This window comes from Physeter macrocephalus, chromosome 12, assembly GCF_002837175.3.
Source record: "Physeter macrocephalus isolate SW-GA chromosome 12, ASM283717v5, whole genome shotgun sequence".
Taxonomy (NCBI): domain Eukaryota; kingdom Metazoa; phylum Chordata; class Mammalia; order Artiodactyla; family Physeteridae; genus Physeter; species Physeter macrocephalus.
The window spans coordinates 45,601,647-45,619,107 of NC_041225.1; the positions used below are offsets into that span (position 1 = coordinate 45,601,647).

A 17,461-nucleotide genomic window follows, 5' to 3' on the forward strand; every position below is an offset into this window, starting at 1 on the left:
TCTCCAGAGGCGATGGCCATGGAGCACAGCACCCCTGCCGTCCTCCCTCGGGCCCAGAAACCACCACTGGCTTAGCCTCAAGAGCCCAGCTCCGACCTAGCCCCCATCTCCCAATGCTGACGCCGGGCATTAAGGGCTTGCCATTCCCTGCAGAGGAACAAAGTTCAGGGCCATGGCTGTGATGATGGGCAGCCCAGTAAAGCAGCTGTGGGGTAACAGGGGGGCCTGGCCGAGAGGCGCTTTGTTTCAGTCCCCTTTGGGCCAGTATGACTGCATATTGTCCCCCACCCTTGTCAAAGCTCATACGCCCCACAACAGTGATCCAGCTGCGGACAAGGGCTCATGTGACAGAGCTGAGTGGGCTACAAAGAGCAACGGCTCTAAGAACTGAAGCCCAGAAGAAAAGCAATGTCCAAGGGGTTCCTTCCACAGAACAGGCTCTAACGGGAGCCAGGAGCCGGGAACTCTGTCACATCCTCCACACAGCCCTGCAGTCCTGGTGTGTGCCGTCCAAGGGCCATGATAACCAGCGTCCTGGAGGCCCCGAGGGCGCTGAAATGCACGTGGATACCGGGCCCATTCAAACAGAGCCTTGGCTGTCATCTAGAACAGTCCCTCATTTACTGATGAAAGGACTGAGCACAACATGTGACACGACTTGCTCAAGGTGGTAAAAAACTAGACTAGAATTGAGACCTCCTGACTCAGGGTTCAGGGCTCATTCACAAAGACCACAGAGGTGTGACCTCCAGAACGTTCCTCTAGCTTCAGACTAGCCCTGGTAGATGTTTCCTTGCCATCCTGAGTATGCCTGAGATAGTATGGGGACTGTGTTTCTTCCGTGGCCCTGCTCCATGACCCTCCTTCCAGACTGCCACCATTTCTCAGATGACTCCTGTTATAAGCCTGAAATAAGCAAACCGTGTCTGTTCGTTCCTCATTCACTTCACTTCCTCCGTTTGACTCCCACCCCCACGCGCAGAGACTTGTGATCTTATTCTGTTTTTCTTCTCCAACAAGTTCCCTGCCTGCATTTATTTATCATTATGATTTTTAATTCCTGTGCCTAATTTTAAAAGGCTTTTCCCCCCACCATTCCAGGTAGGTACAGTAAAAGGATAAGGTAGTTTCTCTGCGTTGCCCAATGTTCATTTTCAGGCCGAGACCTCACCCTGCTGGTTAAGTGGGTGTGGTAGACAGAATAACACCTCCCCCGAGATGTCCACGTCATAATCCCCAGAACCTATGGCTATGTTAGGTTACATGGTGAAGGGGAATTAAGCTGCAGATGGAATTAAATTGCTTATCAGTTGACCTTAAAATAGGGAGAGTATCCTGGATTATCCAGGTGGGCCCAATGTAATCACAAGGGTCCACAAAATTGGGGCAGGGGGCAGGAGGTCAGAGTGATGCAATCTGAGGAGGACTTGACCCGCCGTTGCTGACTTTGAAGATGGAAGGGAGCTATGAGCGAAGGAATTCGGCCAGCCTCTAGAGGCTGGGAAAGGCAAGGAAACAGCTTCTCCCCTAGAGCCTCCACAATGGACCACTGCCCTGCAGACACCATATTTAGCCCAGTGAGACCGTGACAGACTTCCCCTTCCAGAACTATAAGATTAGAAGTTTGTGTTGTTTTAAGGCAGTAAGTTTGTGGCAATTTGTTACAGCAGCAATGGGAAACTGATACAGTGGGTCAAACTGCTTCAGTGAGCTCACTCTTCTCGCCTCCACACTGGACACCCACCCGTCCTCCTCTTTTGATTCTTCCCTCAAACCCCATGGGTACCTGCCTAAGCCCACCTCCATGCCTAGTGTCTAAGGCTGCTCTTTGAACACCCAGAGCTCAAGGATGTGAAGCCACTGCCTCCTTCCCAATGTCTGCAACATTTAAGATGGTGGACCATAATTTTCTGTTTACACAGTTGTCTCCCACACAAGCTTCGAGTTCCTCTCAAGCAAGTGAGGTGTGTCCTCTAGCTCCACCTAGCACTGTGGTAGGTGCTTAGGTAGAGAAGAAGGTGCTTAGGAAATGCTACTGGATAAGTAAGTGAATGACTTCTATCCCTTTGATGCCAAGTTACAACAGATGACCTGCCAGACTACTCTAAGGAAAGATAGGAAATAAAGCCCCTCCCTTTCTATATATTTCCACCATGGAGCACCCCCCTTCTTTGCCTCTATGGAAAGCCCGTTCTGTTTCTCTTCGAAAAACAGTGTCTCTTCTGTGACTGTACATGTGACACAGAAGAGGTAGAACAAAGAGAAGATAGTGTCTGAGTAGAGCTAAACCAATGATCTGAAAAAAATGAATTGATTAATGACCAGCTCAAATATGTTCCTCGCCAAAAGCACTGCATCTCAGAGGCAAAGTCTGCTATGGTCAGGCCTGAAGGGGCTGGAGGGCAGGCAGAAGAAGGCAGCAAGAGCCGGTTATATCCCCCTTCCTGCCTTTCCTCCACCCCATCCCATCCTTCACATATCCCCATTTACCTTTCCAAAAGCAGATGTGCCACTTTCCTACTGGCTTCCCAGGGTCTGGAGGACAAAGTCTGAATTTGGCAGGCAAGGCCCATGGCATATGGGCTCAGATCCCTTTCCAACCGCATCCCCTCCAAAATCCCTTAAGCACTGTCACATTGAACTACTTCCAGTCTCCCAGCCTTGCCACACTCTGTCCCACCTCTAGGCCTCTGCTTAAATCAATAAATCCATACAACTGGCCTGTTCTCTCCACTTGTCCTAATCCCCAGCCAACGAAAATCTGCCCATTCGTCAGGACCCATCTCAAGTGCCATCTCCTTCAAGAAGCCTTCTCTAATCTCCTTCCTAAAGGAATTCATCACTCCCTAATCTATTCGTCCTGTGGGAAACTGAACTCTATTAGTTCTTACTATAAGGGCTTGCCTGTCTTGTTCCTCAGTATGGCAGGTGTGAATCCCGTCCTCAAATGTAGGAGTGTACATGAAATAGCACATTTCCTTAATCGTGATAGATCCCTTCCAGTTCACCTTCGCTCATCCTCCCCTGCTGGGATGCTTCAAGTTTTGAGGTCTCACGTGATACTACAAGCCTGGCAGAAGGCCCTCTGGAGATAGTGGATGTCTGAGCGGTAACCTGTTTGAGTGGTTCCCCAGGTCTGCAGCTCTCGATCCCTTCCCAGCCAAGCCACATCTGGGACTTGGGACTGACTCTTGTGGTGGGAGTCAGAGTCTTTTCTTTCCCATTGCCTGGAAGGGGAAACCCAGCGCTGGCTGTACCAGGGCCCCAGACTTTTCTGTGCCTCCTACCAGAAGGACTCTCCGCTCTCCACTTCCTGCCCTCCAAATACTGCCTCTTCCCTCAAGCTCCATCCTCTTCCTTGTTCTTTCAGAACAGATTTTTAAAGCTCATTAAACCCAAAGTTTAATCACTAGCAACAGAAAAACTAGCACTTTCCTACAAGGAAGGAAGCATTTAATCTTCAAACTCTCCTGGGAGATGAGGAGAACTATTTTCATTCCATCCTTCTTGCACAACTAGAACGGAAAGAAAAACAGAAACAGTTAAATTTCCACCAAGTCACCCAATGCCTTCACATTTTGTTCAGTAAAAGTTGTCTGAATGCAAAAGCCTCTCACCTCAACATCTTTGCCTGGCTGGTTTTTTGCTGCGAAAAGGCCCCGACTCCGACCCGACCCCTAGAGTGGGAGAACCAGGCAAACACGAAAGACTACAAATCCCAGGCTGCCTTGCGGGTGGCGTCACGCACCGCGAGGCCCTGCGAGGAGACGTGGCAGAGCGCTGCGCGTCCGCGCCGGACCGGAAAGCACAGGGAGGTGGCCGTGGCGGGAGGGTAGGAGTCATGTCGGCCAGGATAGCGGGTGGGGGGCGCTGGGAGGTGGTGAAGAAGGGGCGGCGGCCTGGGGCCGGCGGCAGTGGTAAAGGCGGCGGAGGGGACCGCCGGGCACTCGGGGAGGCGAACGGAGTGTGGAAGTACGACCTGACCCGTGAGTACCCACCCGGCCTGCCGCGCCCGCCGCCGCCGCCCGGCCCCGGGCCTGCCCCCGCGGGTGGTAGCGAGCAGCTACCCGAGCCCAGAGGGTCAAAACACCCCCGGGCTCCTGGAGGCGCGAGCTCTCCTGCGGATCGGTACCTCCCAGTTCAGCCGGCGCTACCCTGGCGTTGCCTATTTTGAGCGTCACTGGAGGTAGACAGCGCGAGGGAAGTCGCTGTCCTGGCCTCTCAAATGAGTAAACTGAGGCCCAGCGAAGTTAGATGCCTTGTCCAGGATCACATGTCAGGGGGGACCGGGATTCCCGTCTTCGGACCCTCAGCTGACTGCACATATGCCCTACCAGCTGTTCCCGGGCCCTGGCCTGGTCTCTCCGGGCAGGTGTCCGAGAGCTGCGGAGAGGCATCCTGGTTCATTATACGCGGTGCCCCCGCCTTAAGTAACCAGCAGGTCGGGGGTGGGCGTGGGGACTGGGACGCACACGAGGCCCTGCACTGGGAGAAATGACCCACCACACACTGTCCACACCCACCAAGTATTATTCTAAGTGGTGCCGGTTTCCTCAAGGCCTGCTGGAGGAGTGGAGAAAGCTTGCCACTTGTTGATTATAGAGTTTGGTTCACATCTGAACCAAAAGGAACTGGGGTAGAACCAAGATGGAAAAATCCTGACCTCCCAGACTGGTAGCCATTCAACAAAGAAGCCAGCCCTCCGTATCCCACCCCCGACCACCGATTCTCACATACTCTGATTTCCTAATAAAGAAACGCCTCATCTCTGTGAAAGAGCCCATGAACTCACGAGCTGTGATTACTGAAGAAGCAGCCAGGAGGGCTCCCTGCCCTGCTCCTTAAGCAGGACAGCAAGAAGGGGCTTTGAGGCAGGATCTTCCCTGGAGATGAATTAGGTGACAGTGTGGAGGAAGGGACCACTGTTCCTGTGAGGCCCTCCTGACTCAGGGCTGCCCCCCTTTCTCTGCCTGTCATTACCCCAGCTCCAATCCAGACGACAAGCACCCTGTATGAGCGGGGCTTTGAGAAAATCATGAAGCGGCAGAATAAGGAGCAGGTTCCACCCCCTGCTGTGGAGCCTAAGAAACCGGGGAACAAGAAGCAGACTAAGAAGGTGGCCACGCTCACCAACCAGAACCAGAAGCAGGGCCGCTTTCGCAGCCTGGAGGAGGCACTGAAAGCTGTGAGTGTGCCTAGGCTTTAGGCAGGGCAAGAATGAGGACTCAAGGAGTAGAGAAAATGAGAGGAACGGGAGGGGGACAGGCGGCTCAGGGACCTGTGGAATGTGGGACATTGCTGGCTGAGAGGAGGCGTTCAGGAAAGGAACTGTACCCCTTGGAAACCCCAAGGGGTACAGTGTTTGCACTTAGGATGGAAAGGAAATAACGTTTATAGAGAAACGTAGATTAGTGAGAGGAGAGCCTTGAAAATCCAGAGACCCAGGGAGGATTTAGAAAAACTGCTTGTGGTTCCTCTCCACAAGGAAGGAGTGATCTTTCATTTTCCATCTAGTCTTCTGTTTTTCCCCTTGAACATGTGAAGGGCCCAAGAGTATTAGTCCTTGAGATCAGCAATTGCAGCTGTCATGGTCTCTGTTTCCTAAAGATCTGGATTTAGCAAAAGTGTGGCATTCCACATACTTTCGTTTAAAAGCAGAAACCCTTTGTTCTTCCTACCACCACCTAGTTCAACCATTTTCCCACCTCTACCCCATTACTCTGTACCCACAACTCAACCATGAGGGTCCTGTGTCCCTGGCAGCTGGACCTGGCAGCTCTGCAGAAGGAACTGGACAAGAGCCAAAGCGTGTTCTCTGGGAACCCATCTGTGTGGTTGAAGGACCTGGCCAGCTATCTCAACTACAAGCTCCAAGTACCTCCAAGTGAACCCACGTTAAGCCAGCATACTCACGGTTAGTTCTCCAGACAAGTTCAAGGAAATTATGAAAGGGCTGTGCGTAAGCACGTTACTTAGTAACTGAGCCCAATGCCCCCTACTGCCCTGATTTACATGGGTGATTTCAGCTGTTCTCAAATCATCATGGCTTAAAAGTTTCCGGACCTCGTTGAAATAGGGAGGATGCCAGCCACAGTGCAGTGACCTCTGCCTCCACTTACCGTTCTCAGGGGGCAAACCAGAGCTCTCAGAGCTGGCAGAGGCTTCTGGTCCTAGCACTCATACAGTGCCTATCGGCCGCAGATTATCCCTACAGCCTGGTGAGCCGGGAGCTGCGTGGGATCATCCGAGGGCTACTGGCGAAGGCAGCGGGGTCTCTGGAGCTCTTTTTTGACCACTGTCTATTCACCATGCTACAAGAGCTGGATAAGACGCCAGGTGAGAGGGGCCCATGAGGAATAGCCCAGTCCTATCTGGGGAGCCGACCCCCTTTTTCCTGCTTCAAGAGTAGCTGGGTGGTTCCGTTTCAGCAGAGAAACGTGCTAACCTCAACACTCTTTTGGAAAAGGAGGAGGATGTTAGGACTCGCTGGGCCTGGGTTCTGGGCTCTCAGCTGTCAAAAGGGAGGTTACAGGTTTGGGATGCTGATTAGTATATGTAGGTCTGAGAATGTATATCTCTCCAGGGGAGTCACTGCACGGTTACCGCATCTGTATCCAGGCCATTCTGCAGGACAAGCCCAAGATCGCCACCATGAACCTGGGCAAGGTGAGCTCAGGGTCGTGGTGGGGACATCGGGAGGCTAGGACTGGGGAGGCTGGGCGGAATCTACACTGTTAGACCCAATTAAGGGGTAGTGGGAGGTCCTGTAAGACAGAGGAGCACAGCTAACACTGTTAGCGCTTACTGTGTCTACTTTGTACATTATATGAGGTAGGTACTGCTGTCATTCCCACTTTGTAGATGAGAAGATTGAGCCACAGAGGGGCTCAGTAACTTTCATAGAGTTGGTCAACTAGTAAGTGGCAAGTGTGGGTGAAGGCCACAGCCTGGTGCCGGAGCCTGTGCTCTGAATGACTCCACCACGCTACCGTGCTGCTGCACTGTCCCTCCTCTCCCAGTTGACATCTCTCTTCCTCCCTGGCTTTGGGGGTGCTCCTGGTGCTCTGCCCTATCCCAACCTGTCTCCCCCACCGGTCTCCTCAGTTCCTGGAACTGCTGAGGTCCCACCAGAGCCGACCAGCAAAGTGTCTGACCATCATGTGGGCCCTGGGTCAAGCAGGTTTTGCCAGTCTCACCGAGGGACTGAGAGGTAACGAGGAAGTGGGGAGGAAAGAGGGAGGTTTTGGAGCCAGGAAGTTGCTCTTTAATGTTCTCAGTGGATCCAGGCCTGAGGCGTCCTCCCTGACCTTTGTCCCCACAGTGTGGCTGGGGATCATGCTGCCTGTGCTGGGCATCAGGTCTCTGTCTCCATTCGCCATTGCGTACCTGGATCGGCTGCTCCTGTGAGTAACAGCAGGGAACAGCAAGGCCAAGGCCCAGGGCGTTTTCCAGTGACTATTTCAGCAAAATGGCATGCTGTGATCCTGGTTTCTGTAGATGTGAGGAAAATCAGAGCCAGCTCCTCCCAACTCAGAATGTGATGGTGAAGAAGGAAAGGGAGGGAGCCAGGAAGGGGAGGGGGATGGGGTAGAGTTTATGCCCTTTTTCTTAGATGTTATTCTTAGCTGGGTCCATGGCCCGGGCAGGTGGTCCCCAACAAGCCTGTTTCTTTCTTCCTCCACAGGATGCACCCCAACCTCACCAAGGGCTTTGGCATGATTGGCCCCAAGGACTTATTCCCACTTCTGGACTTTGCCTATATGCCCAACAACTCCCTGACTCCCAGGTAGGGCTGCCCTGGGGCACAGCTGCTGTGAAGGATCCCAGCAGAGGGTTAGGAGTGGACAATATATGTCCCTTCCCCTCCAGCCACTCTAGATCTGAGATTATCAACCTGCAAGTACAAGGGATCATTGAATCCCTGGAATTATGTGGGCCCTCAAGTGTGATTGGCATGTGGGCATTTTCCTGGGGAGGGGACCCATGACTCAGCAAATTTTCCAAGAAGTCTCCGAGTCTAGAAAGGTACAGAACCATCACAAGGCCCTTCATGACTGCCTGCCTTGGGCAGGGTGTGGACTCTGAGGCAGGCAGAAGGGACACAGTGCACAACTCCATTTAGAGCCTGTGCCTGGCTCTCCTCTCAACCCCCTCCACAGCCTGCAGGAGCAGCTGTGTCAGCTCTACCCACGACTGAAGGTGCTGGCATTTGGGGCGAAGCCGGAATCCACCCTGCATACATACTTCCCCTCCTTCCTGTCCAGAGCCACCCCAGGTTGCCCTCCGGAGATGAAGAAAGAGGTGAGGAAATGGTGGGAGGCTCCTTTTTCCTTCCCAGGGGTCTGCTACAGAGGTCCTTATCTGCTGACAAAGGCCCTGCTTCAGGGAGCCTGTTTTCTGGGTATCCCCTTAGCTCACTCCTGACAGCCGCCTGCCCGGCTCCCTCATGCTCTGCCCTCAGAAGAACGGAGCTGAAAAGAGGCACATTCAGGTCTGGCCGGTCTCTGATATCCTGCCCCTTGCAGACAAGTGAACCTCGAGCTCAGGAGCCCTGGCCTCCCCCTTTACAGCCTCTCGGAGAGTTTTGGGGTATGGGCACAATTTCTCCACCCTTTAGGGTGGATGTGTTGCCCAGATGGCCTCACTTAGGAGAGGGGGGTTACCTCCCAGCAATCTCACTGCCACCAGCCCCGGGCCCCAGCAGTCTCTCCCTTCTCCTGTCCCCTGTGCAGCTCTTGAGCAGCCTGACCGAGTGCCTGACGGTGGACCCCCTCAGCACCAGCGTCTGGAGGCAGCTGTACCCCAAGCACCTGTCACAGTCCAGGCAGGTGGGGGTGGGAGGGTCACCTGCCCCTGATCCACACAGAGAAGCCTTAATTCACACTTGTGGTGTGTCCCTGTCCTAGAAGCAGAAGGGGGACGTTTGTCACTTGTTCAGGCTCATGCCCCTCAAGTTCAGTGAGAACACTGCTGGGAGGCCTCTAGGAAGCTGCTCCTCTGCAGGGGGTGGGGAGGTGGATATCTTTCAGCCTGAAGGAGCGTCCTCCTCATGGAGGACGGCGGGATGGAAGGGGCCAAGCGGGCCTCCTGATTGGAAGGGGTTGTGCTTTCCCCACAGCCTGCTGCTGGAGCACTTGCTCAGGTCCTGGGAGCGGATTCCCAAGAAGGTAAGGAGCTGGGAGGACATGGCAGGCTGAGCCTCATCTGGGTTCTGGGTTCACACCCCTCAGCCACTGTCCCCCCTTTCTGAGAAGGTGCTCTGTTAGCATATCTGGCATGGAAAACGAAGCAGAATGGAGGCTCAGGGTTCCCTCCTGGGCCAAATCTTACGATCTCAGCCTAGACTTTTCTTACCCTGTAGACACAGAAGTCTTTGCAAGAAACCATTCAGTCCTTCAAGCTTACCAACCAGGATCTGCTCGGGAAGGGCAGCTGCAGCAACCAGGATGTCATCACCTGTGACGCGGCCTGCAAGGTGCCAGCGCCCAGCCCTCCCCCAGCCCCACAAACTGTTCTGCGTCGCTGTCTCAGCACACCCTGGGGTGGGCCTGTATCCCATTCCTGCCCCACCTGTCCTTGAAGCCCGCACTACCTCCTGGGTAATGTGAGGGCCGGATCCTCTCCCTGGAAGGCCTAGCTCAAGGCCTGCCTTATGAGGCAAGGAGCATCCCCTCTCCTTTCTGACCACTGCTCCCTACCCCTTCTCCTAGAGTCTGCTGCAGCAGGCACGGGGCTTCTGGCTGCCCTGGACGCGGCTACTCCTGTTGGTGCTGGTCTTTGCCATAGGTTTCGTGTGCCATGACTTCCGGTCACACAGCTCTTTCCAGGGTAAGCAGGGATTGGCAGGCAAGGGAGATAGCCTGGGGCTCTCTATGGGGACACAGAGCTGGATGTAGCTCTCCCCGCCCCCAACACAACCCAGAACAAACACTTTTCCGACAGATGTTTCTGTCACACCTCAGATCAGACAGGTGCTTTGCAGTATAGAAATGCTTGCATACTCATGGTCTCATTTGAGTAGATGTTATCTTGTTTTTAACTTCTGAGGAAATTGAGGCTCAGAAAGATTTACCAATTAGCTAAAATACAGCTAGGAAATAGAAAGGCCGACCCTCAAACCCGAGGCTTCTTGACGCCTAAGCCCAGGGCTCCACCTGGCTGCACCCTTCATGCTCCCCTGGCCTGCATCCTCCCTCCGTGTGTGCTCCAGAGCAGACTGGAGGCAGCTCTGCAGCCCCAGGAGCACACTGAGTTCTGCCCCGTCCCTCACTGGGTCCGCCCTGGGGCCTGTAGTGTCTGTCTGTCCGGTCCCTTCCCCGCTCACCTCCCGGCTCACCCGAGGCCCTCTTTACTCAGCCTCCCTTTCTGGCCGGTTGCTTCATTCATCTGGTGTCTTGCCTGCTGGCCAACAAGCATGTACCAAGATCTACTCCTACAGCCTGCAAGGCTACAGGTGCATACCTCCTGGGGAGGGGTGGGGTGGGAGAGAGAGGGCTTGCGTGTTCAGGCATTGACAATCAGTGGGAAGTGATGGTGGTTTTCCTTTCCCAAGGCCTCCCTTGCCTCAGCTGTTCTTGGACCAAATTGCCTGGGAAAACTCAGAGACCTCCTTCCTCCCCTGTGTCTTCTCCTACAGCTGGCTGGAGGAGACATTGCCGGCCTGGGGTTCCCACTTGCTGACCATGGTGAGGCCCAGCTTGCAGCTGGCCTGGGCCCACACCAATGCCACAGTCAGCTTCCTTTCTGCCCGCTGTGCCTCCCACCTTGCCTGGTTCGGTGACAGCCTCACCAGCCTCTCCCAGAGGGTAAGCCAGAGACAGGGAGGTCAGAGAAGGCTGCTCTCGCCAGGGGCTGAGTTCTTGGGAAGGTGCAGCCCCATGTGAACTGCATTCCCCGGCCACGCTAATCCCGTCCATTCTCCACGGTCCAGCTGCAGATCCAGCTCCCTGATGCCCTGAACCAGCTGCTCCATTCTCTGAGGGAGCTGCTCCTGTTTCTTCACCAGAACGTCCTGCTGCCCACGTGGCACATGTTGCTCGACGCCCTGGCCCGCGTCCAGGAGCACTGCCATGAGGCGTGCAGGTGAGACCCTCGCCCAGGGCACCAGCAGGAGGCCCGTGGCCGCACGTCCTTTCTCCAGGGACAAGGCTCCTCTGTTGAGTCTCTCGCTCTGCCCTGGCCCCTGCTCATCCCTTGGCCACTTTGGGTTGCGGGTTGTGAATGTGAGCTACAGCCCTGTGACTTGACGCAACTGCACATCACCGCTTTCCAACCTCCGCAAACGTTCTGCTTTTCCTCCCAGAGGTGGGGTGACCTGGGACTGCGTGAAGACACAGCTCAGTGAGGCTGCCCACCAGACCTGGCTCTGCCTACAGGACACCACAGTGGCCTTCTTGGACTGGGCATTTGCCATGATATCCCAGCAGTAGGCCCTGCCTCCCTGGCTGCTGGGTTCTGTCTGGAGCAGACCATCTGAGACTGCTGGCGGGAAGAGGGTGGCAGTTCTGCGTGGGAGTCTTTGCTGCGTGGTGCCTAAGTTCTGTCTCCTAGGCAAGTGGTTGGCTGCCTCTGCCTCAGTTCTTCCACTTCGGCAGCAGCTGAGCCCAGGGGTATCTCAGCCTCCTACCCACAATTCCACTGAGCGCTGCTCTGCCCGACTGCACACAGCTCCCAGCCTCTGTCCTTGGGCTGGTAGCCTCTCTCGCCTCCTCTCTTGTCTCCTGCTCTCCACTTCCTTCTCTCTCATTCCTGAAACCTCAAACAGCTCATCTCCAAAAAGGTGGGACTCCAGCAAGTGGTTTCTGCCTTCTTCTGACAAATGATCCCTGCTCCCAGACTTCAGCCGCAGCAGAAAAAAGAAGGGGACCTCCAGAAGAATCCAGAAGAATATAGCACCTCAGTGGGTGGCAGCAGCTTCGCCTCTACCCACACCCTGGGCGTGGCTGTCAGTGGACATGGAGGCCTGGGTGGAAAGGCCTCTCACCTCAAAATGCTCAACTTAGGTCCTTCAAGGCCCCTCACTGCCCCTTCCATTGTGGTCCTACTTCCTCACTCTCCATTCCCCTTCAGTGCTGGGGGATCTCTGCCTCAATGTTCAGCCTTTCTCTGCTGCTCACCCCTACCATCTGTCTGGAGAGCAGAGCCCAGGTAGTCATGTGCCTCGGGCCCAGGGAACCTTCCAGCAGTCGGTTGAGACAGGACGTGGCCCATGGGTATGCCTACTTGGTGGAATAAAGGACACAGATTTGATTTCTAGCTTTCCTCTGTGCCTCTTCATACAGGAATTCCTGTAGTTGTGGACAGGAGGACAAAATTGGAGCACCTGCACATTCTTTAGCCCCCTGCCCTCCTGAAGGTTGTTGCCACTGGCTGTAATTGAGCTTCTGGCAAGGAAAGCCCATTCTAAAGTTTGGCCTGTAGAGGCTTCTAGACACACTCCTCTTGCTCATGTATGTCTCACTTGTCCCTGTGGTTCGCGTCCCAGGATTTGCCTTGGTAGCTTGAGTATTTTATGCTTGGAAAAGTTGGGGAGAGTCTCCTAGAGGAATTCTTGGCCAGTGATCAGAGGGTGTCTTTTTTGTTCCCAGGACCTTAATTTATTAATTTGTTCATTTTATAGGCAGTGAGTGAAAGGTTTAGAACTCCGGGAGTCCAGGGTTTATCACCAAAGTCCCTTTTAATTTTTGACTTGAGACTATAATAATTAGTCAACTAACTGCATGGGTTTTCGGTTCTCACCTCAAGCTTCTTTCCTTGAACGTTTCAAAAAATATAAGCAGTACTAGAGGTGCACTGCCTGCTCCAACTTCCATGGGCTGGTTTCTGCTTGCATCATAATCACCTGAGATGGCCAGCTGCCACTTTCCCGTTCACAGGCTGCCCTGAGATGCTGCCTCCATTTCCAGCAGCAAGATTATAAAGAAGCAAGCATAGAAAAATCTTGACACAAGGTGAGGTCGTGAGGACTATAGCTTCTCACATTTTTGTTCTCTTTCCTTGTTAGGATGTAACTACATTACCACATTGGGAAGAACCCTGCTCTTCTAGTGGCAGTCAGCCATGACCATTTTTCCCAGAAAAAAAGAAACCCGGCCTGGCAAAGGACCAAGGTTTAGGACTGCTAGGCAGGACTGTCCAAGGGCCCCAAGACATGTTCCATTGCCTCGGTTCTTCCTTACCAATCAGATGGATTCAACCCTTAAGAGTAGTGAATCCTTGTAACTGTCCTGTATTCAAGGCAAATTGAAGAAAGGGGGCTGGTGTGAGCTTGGGTTGGCACGAGCGCAGGACCAGTAAAATGATAACACCGTCCTGCAGTGACACTGAGTCCAGCCAAGGCTGCTGGACTGGATTTTCGATCTAGCAACTAGAATCCCATTTATAAGTGCTTCATTGGTTTCTAATGTGTGCACTATTTCTACCTTGTTAGGTTCATTTAATCTCTGACATATGATCCTGGGATGCAACATTTTTCTTTAACTCAGGTAAACTGGGGTCTCCACAGCCTCTCACAGGGACACTGACACCTTAATTGGCTTTATTCAATAGACACAGTGGTTTGACCTGATACTGGAATTGTCAGAATTTTTCCTCTGTCAACACTGTACCTGCTGTCCATTAAAGCTAGACCAGACATCCAGATGTTTCACTTTAGCAGAACTGTCAACGAACAGGAATCCAAGCTGAGCCAGTTAGTTGAACCAGTATGGACAGGTGGAGTACACTGATGCCGGCAGGCAGGCAATCACACTGATAATTAGTGTTTGGGGAAGTAAACTGACACCTGAAAGATCACTTCTAGACATTTTACTTTTCACACACAGGTGGAGTTTTACAGAGAACATACCATATAACTGATGGGCAGTTTGAGTATTGTTAACTAACTAGTTATTACTAGTTCTTGTACGGACTTGCAAATTATATCGCATGACTCATTAGAAACACTTCTTTCCATTTTTCTAAGTCTTAAATCATGTTTTTGGTTTCCTCTGGTCATGTGTACCCCGTCTACAGCTTCAGCTTTAGAGCAGGGCAGCTTGATGGGGAGCCTTACTATGGATAGATAACGTTGCTAGACTCACACCTGTGACATTGGCAGTCCATTCTCAAATGGCTCCACTCTTAGAGTGGAGTGTTTCCCACAGAAATAGGCATGCCTGCCCTGCCCTATTCCAGAATGACCCAGTTGTCAATTATACAGAAATTTCAATGGTTGGATGACCTCTGAGCATTTTAATATGTCTTAATCTCTCCTGAAGGAGTTTGGATTTAAGTGAACACTTAAAGTGATTAATTCTTTTTCTACATAATCTTCCTGGTTCTGCTCCCAAGGGGACTTTAGGGGGAAAAGGACCTTGCTTTTCCCTATGTGATGTTCCATTTTTACCTGGCAGTTTCATTGCCCAGACTTGAAGTATAAGAAAGAATTTGGGGGTGAGGGAGAGCTTTCACCATCCGGGGCATGAGCGAATACTTACTGACTATTGAATATTCTACCTATTAATAAAAACGTTGAGTTCAGACATGTTGGATGTGCCTTGGTATAGTTTTTTTTACTATGTTAGTACACAAGTTATTAATTTTTAATAGACTTTATTTTTTACAGCAGTTTTAGGTTCACATCAAAACTGAGCAAAAAGTACACTCCCCTTGCCCCTGCACTCCACAGCTTCCCTAATGTCAACATCAGTGAACCTACACTGACACATCAGTGTCACCTGGAGTCTATAGTTCCCATTCAATCTTTTTAAATTTGTTGACTTGTTATGTAACATGTGGGCTATCCTGGAGAATATTCCATGTACACTTGAGAAGAATGTGTATTCTGCTGTTGTTGGGTGGAATGTTTTGTGTATGTCTCTTAGGTCTGGTTGGTATGCTGATCAAGGCCTCCATTTCCATACTGAGCTTATCATAAATACATTCTTAATGTTAAAAAACTCTTACAGGGCTTCCCTGGTGGTGCAGTGGTTGAGAGTCCGCCTGCCGATGCAGGGGACACGGGTTCGTGCCCCCGTCCGGGAAGGCCCCACATGCCGCGGAGCGGCTGGGCCCGTGAGCCATGGCCGCTGAGCCTGCGCGTCCGGAGCCTGTGCTCCACAACGGGAGAGGCCGCAACAGTGAGAGGCCCGCGTACCGCAAAAAATAATAATAAAATAAAATAATAAAAAACTCTTACAAATCAGTAAGAAAAGCACTAAACAGCAATAAAAATATGGATGAAAGACATACTTCATAAAAGAAATGCAAATGAACAATAGACTTAGGGGAAAAAAGTCCATTTCGTTGACAAAGAAGTGTAAATTTAAAATAAGGTAGTGCTTACTTTTGCCTATCATATTAATAAAAGTTTTTTTAAGTGATAATATACTCAGTGAATGCCATGATAGAAATTGGTATAATGTTTCTGGGAATTAATTTGGTAATATTTATCAAAAGCCTTAACAGTTTCATACTACTTTACCAAGTAGTTCCACTCCTATAAGTATATTCTAGAGACTAGAGAAGTAAACAGAAATATAGACAAAGATGTACAAGAACATTTATTGTAGCAATATTAATAGGAAAAATTTGGATAAACTGTGTCCAACAATAAGATGAATATTTCAATGAACTTTTGTAAAAAAGCAAACGATGAGAAATGGCTGTTCAAATGGTGATTTCAAAAAATCTTTAATGACAGAAAATTGCTTATTATTAATTGAGCTCAATTTATTGAAACACTGGCTACAGTAAGAAATACAGAAAATAAGTGTTGGCAAGGATGTGGAGAAATTGGAACTCTTCTACAATGGTGGTGGGAATGAAAAATTGTTCAACCGCCGTGGAAAACAGTTTGGCAGTTCCTCAAAGAGTTAAACCTATAATTACCATAAAACTCAGCAATTCCATTCTTAAGAGTATACCCAAGAGAAACGAAAACACACATCCACACAGAAACTTGTACACGAATGTTTATGGCAATATTATTCATAAAAGCCAAAAGGTGCGCCTGCTGGCCGCTGATGGGGGACTCTAACACCCAAGGAGACGGGAGGAACCCGAAAGTGAACCAGTAGGACGGAGGGGGACGGAGGGGGGAGGAGAAGTGGAGGCCAGACAGGATTGGCGCCCCTGAGGCTGGGGAGATCAGGAGAGGCAGGCGGGAGGGACTCTCGGAGGAGGGCGATCGCCTGGCCCACTAAGGCCGGGGAGCCTGCTGAGCTCCCAGGTGAGGTCCCCTAGCCTCTGAGACCAGGGGTGGGGGGCACGCCTGGGGCCCTTCTGTTCCTGGAGCCTAAGTCCCACCCACCACAGCTCCCAGGGCCTTTCCCAGCCCTGTGGGTCCTGAGCATTGGCCCCACCCACTGCCCAAACCTCACCCTTGCTTAGGCCCCGCCCTCCACAGCTAAGGCCTCCCCCCCACTTTTTTTTTTGTTTTTTCTTTTCCCTCCTCTTTTTTACTATTGTGTACTGATGTACCTTCTGGTTGTTGATTCATCTATATTTTTATTTTTGTATTCTTCCTAACATATCTGTTAGCTTCTAGTCTAATTTTATTTTTTACTTTGTTATTGTTCTTTTTTTTTTTTTTTTTTTTTGCCACCCCAGGCAGCTTGCAGGATCTTGGTTCACAAACCCTGGGTCCGGCCAAAGCACCTGCGGTGGGAGCTCTAAGTCCGAACCACTGGACTAACAGAGAACCTCAGACCCCAGGGAATATTCATCAGAGTGAGGTCTCACAGAACTCCTCATCTCAGCACCAAGACCCAGCTCTACACAATAGCCTACAACTCCAGTGTTGGAAGCTTCAGGCCAAACAACCAGTAAGACAGGAACATGATCCCACTCATAAAGAAAAAAAAATGAGATGGCAAAAAAATATGTCACAGATGAAGGAGAAAGGTAAAAACCTACAAGACCAAATAAATGAAGAGGAAATAGGCAATCTACCTGAAAAAGAATTCAGAGTAATGATAATAAAGATGATCCAGAATCGTGGAAATAGAATGGAGGTATGGATTGAGAAAATGCACGAAATGTTTAACAGAGATTTAGAAGAACTAAAGAATAAACAGAGATGAACAACACAATAACTGAAATGAAAAATACCCTAGAAGGAATCAAATAACAGAATAACTGAGACAGAAGAATGAATAAGTGAGCTGGAAGACAAAGTGGTGGAAATAACTGCCAAGGAGCAGAATAAAGAAAAAAGATGGAAAAGAACTGAAGACAATCTCAGAGACCTCTGGGACAACACTAAATGCACCAACATTCGAATTATAGAGGTCTCAGAAGGAGAAGAGAAAAAGAAAGGGTCTGAGAAAATATTTGAAGAGATTATAGTTGAAAACTTCCCTAACATGGGAAAGGAAATAGTCACCCAAGTGCAGGAAGCACAGAGAGTCCCATACAGGATAAACCCTAGGAAAAACACACCAAGACACATATTAATCAAACTAACAAAAATTAAATTCAA

At 51.0% G+C, this 17,461-nt stretch overlaps 1 protein-coding gene across 3 annotated transcripts; it reads left to right on the plus strand.

Annotated features, from left to right (window-relative positions):
• The first annotated feature begins 3,759 nt into the window (after window positions 1-3,759).
• On the plus strand, window positions 3,760-12,249 carry TMEM214 (transmembrane protein 214). 3 transcript variants are annotated; one of them, XM_028496766.2, is made up of 17 exons: window positions 3,760-3,832; window positions 4,986-5,185; window positions 5,689-5,914; window positions 6,202-6,336; window positions 6,584-6,666; window positions 7,105-7,210; window positions 7,322-7,403; window positions 7,685-7,786; window positions 8,160-8,301; window positions 8,733-8,824; window positions 9,119-9,167; window positions 9,362-9,475; window positions 9,711-9,828; window positions 10,357-10,453; window positions 10,637-10,805; window positions 10,931-11,082; window positions 11,303-12,249. In XM_028496766.2, exons 2-17 carry the CDS (start codon window positions 5,036-5,038, stop codon window positions 11,427-11,429), a joined length of 1,944 nt encoding a protein of 647 aa, XP_028352567.1. In that variant the 5' UTR covers window positions 3,760-3,832; window positions 4,986-5,035; the 3' UTR covers window positions 11,430-12,249. The 3 variants fall into 3 exon arrangements, with proteins under 3 accessions (XP_028352567.1, XP_007108471.2, XP_028352566.1); XM_007108409.4 differs by having other exon boundaries at window positions 3,821-3,986; window positions 5,764-5,914; XM_028496765.2 differs by lacking the exon at window positions 3,760-3,832 and adding an exon at window positions 3,840-3,986.
• Window positions 12,250-17,461: the final 5,212 nt, after the last annotated feature.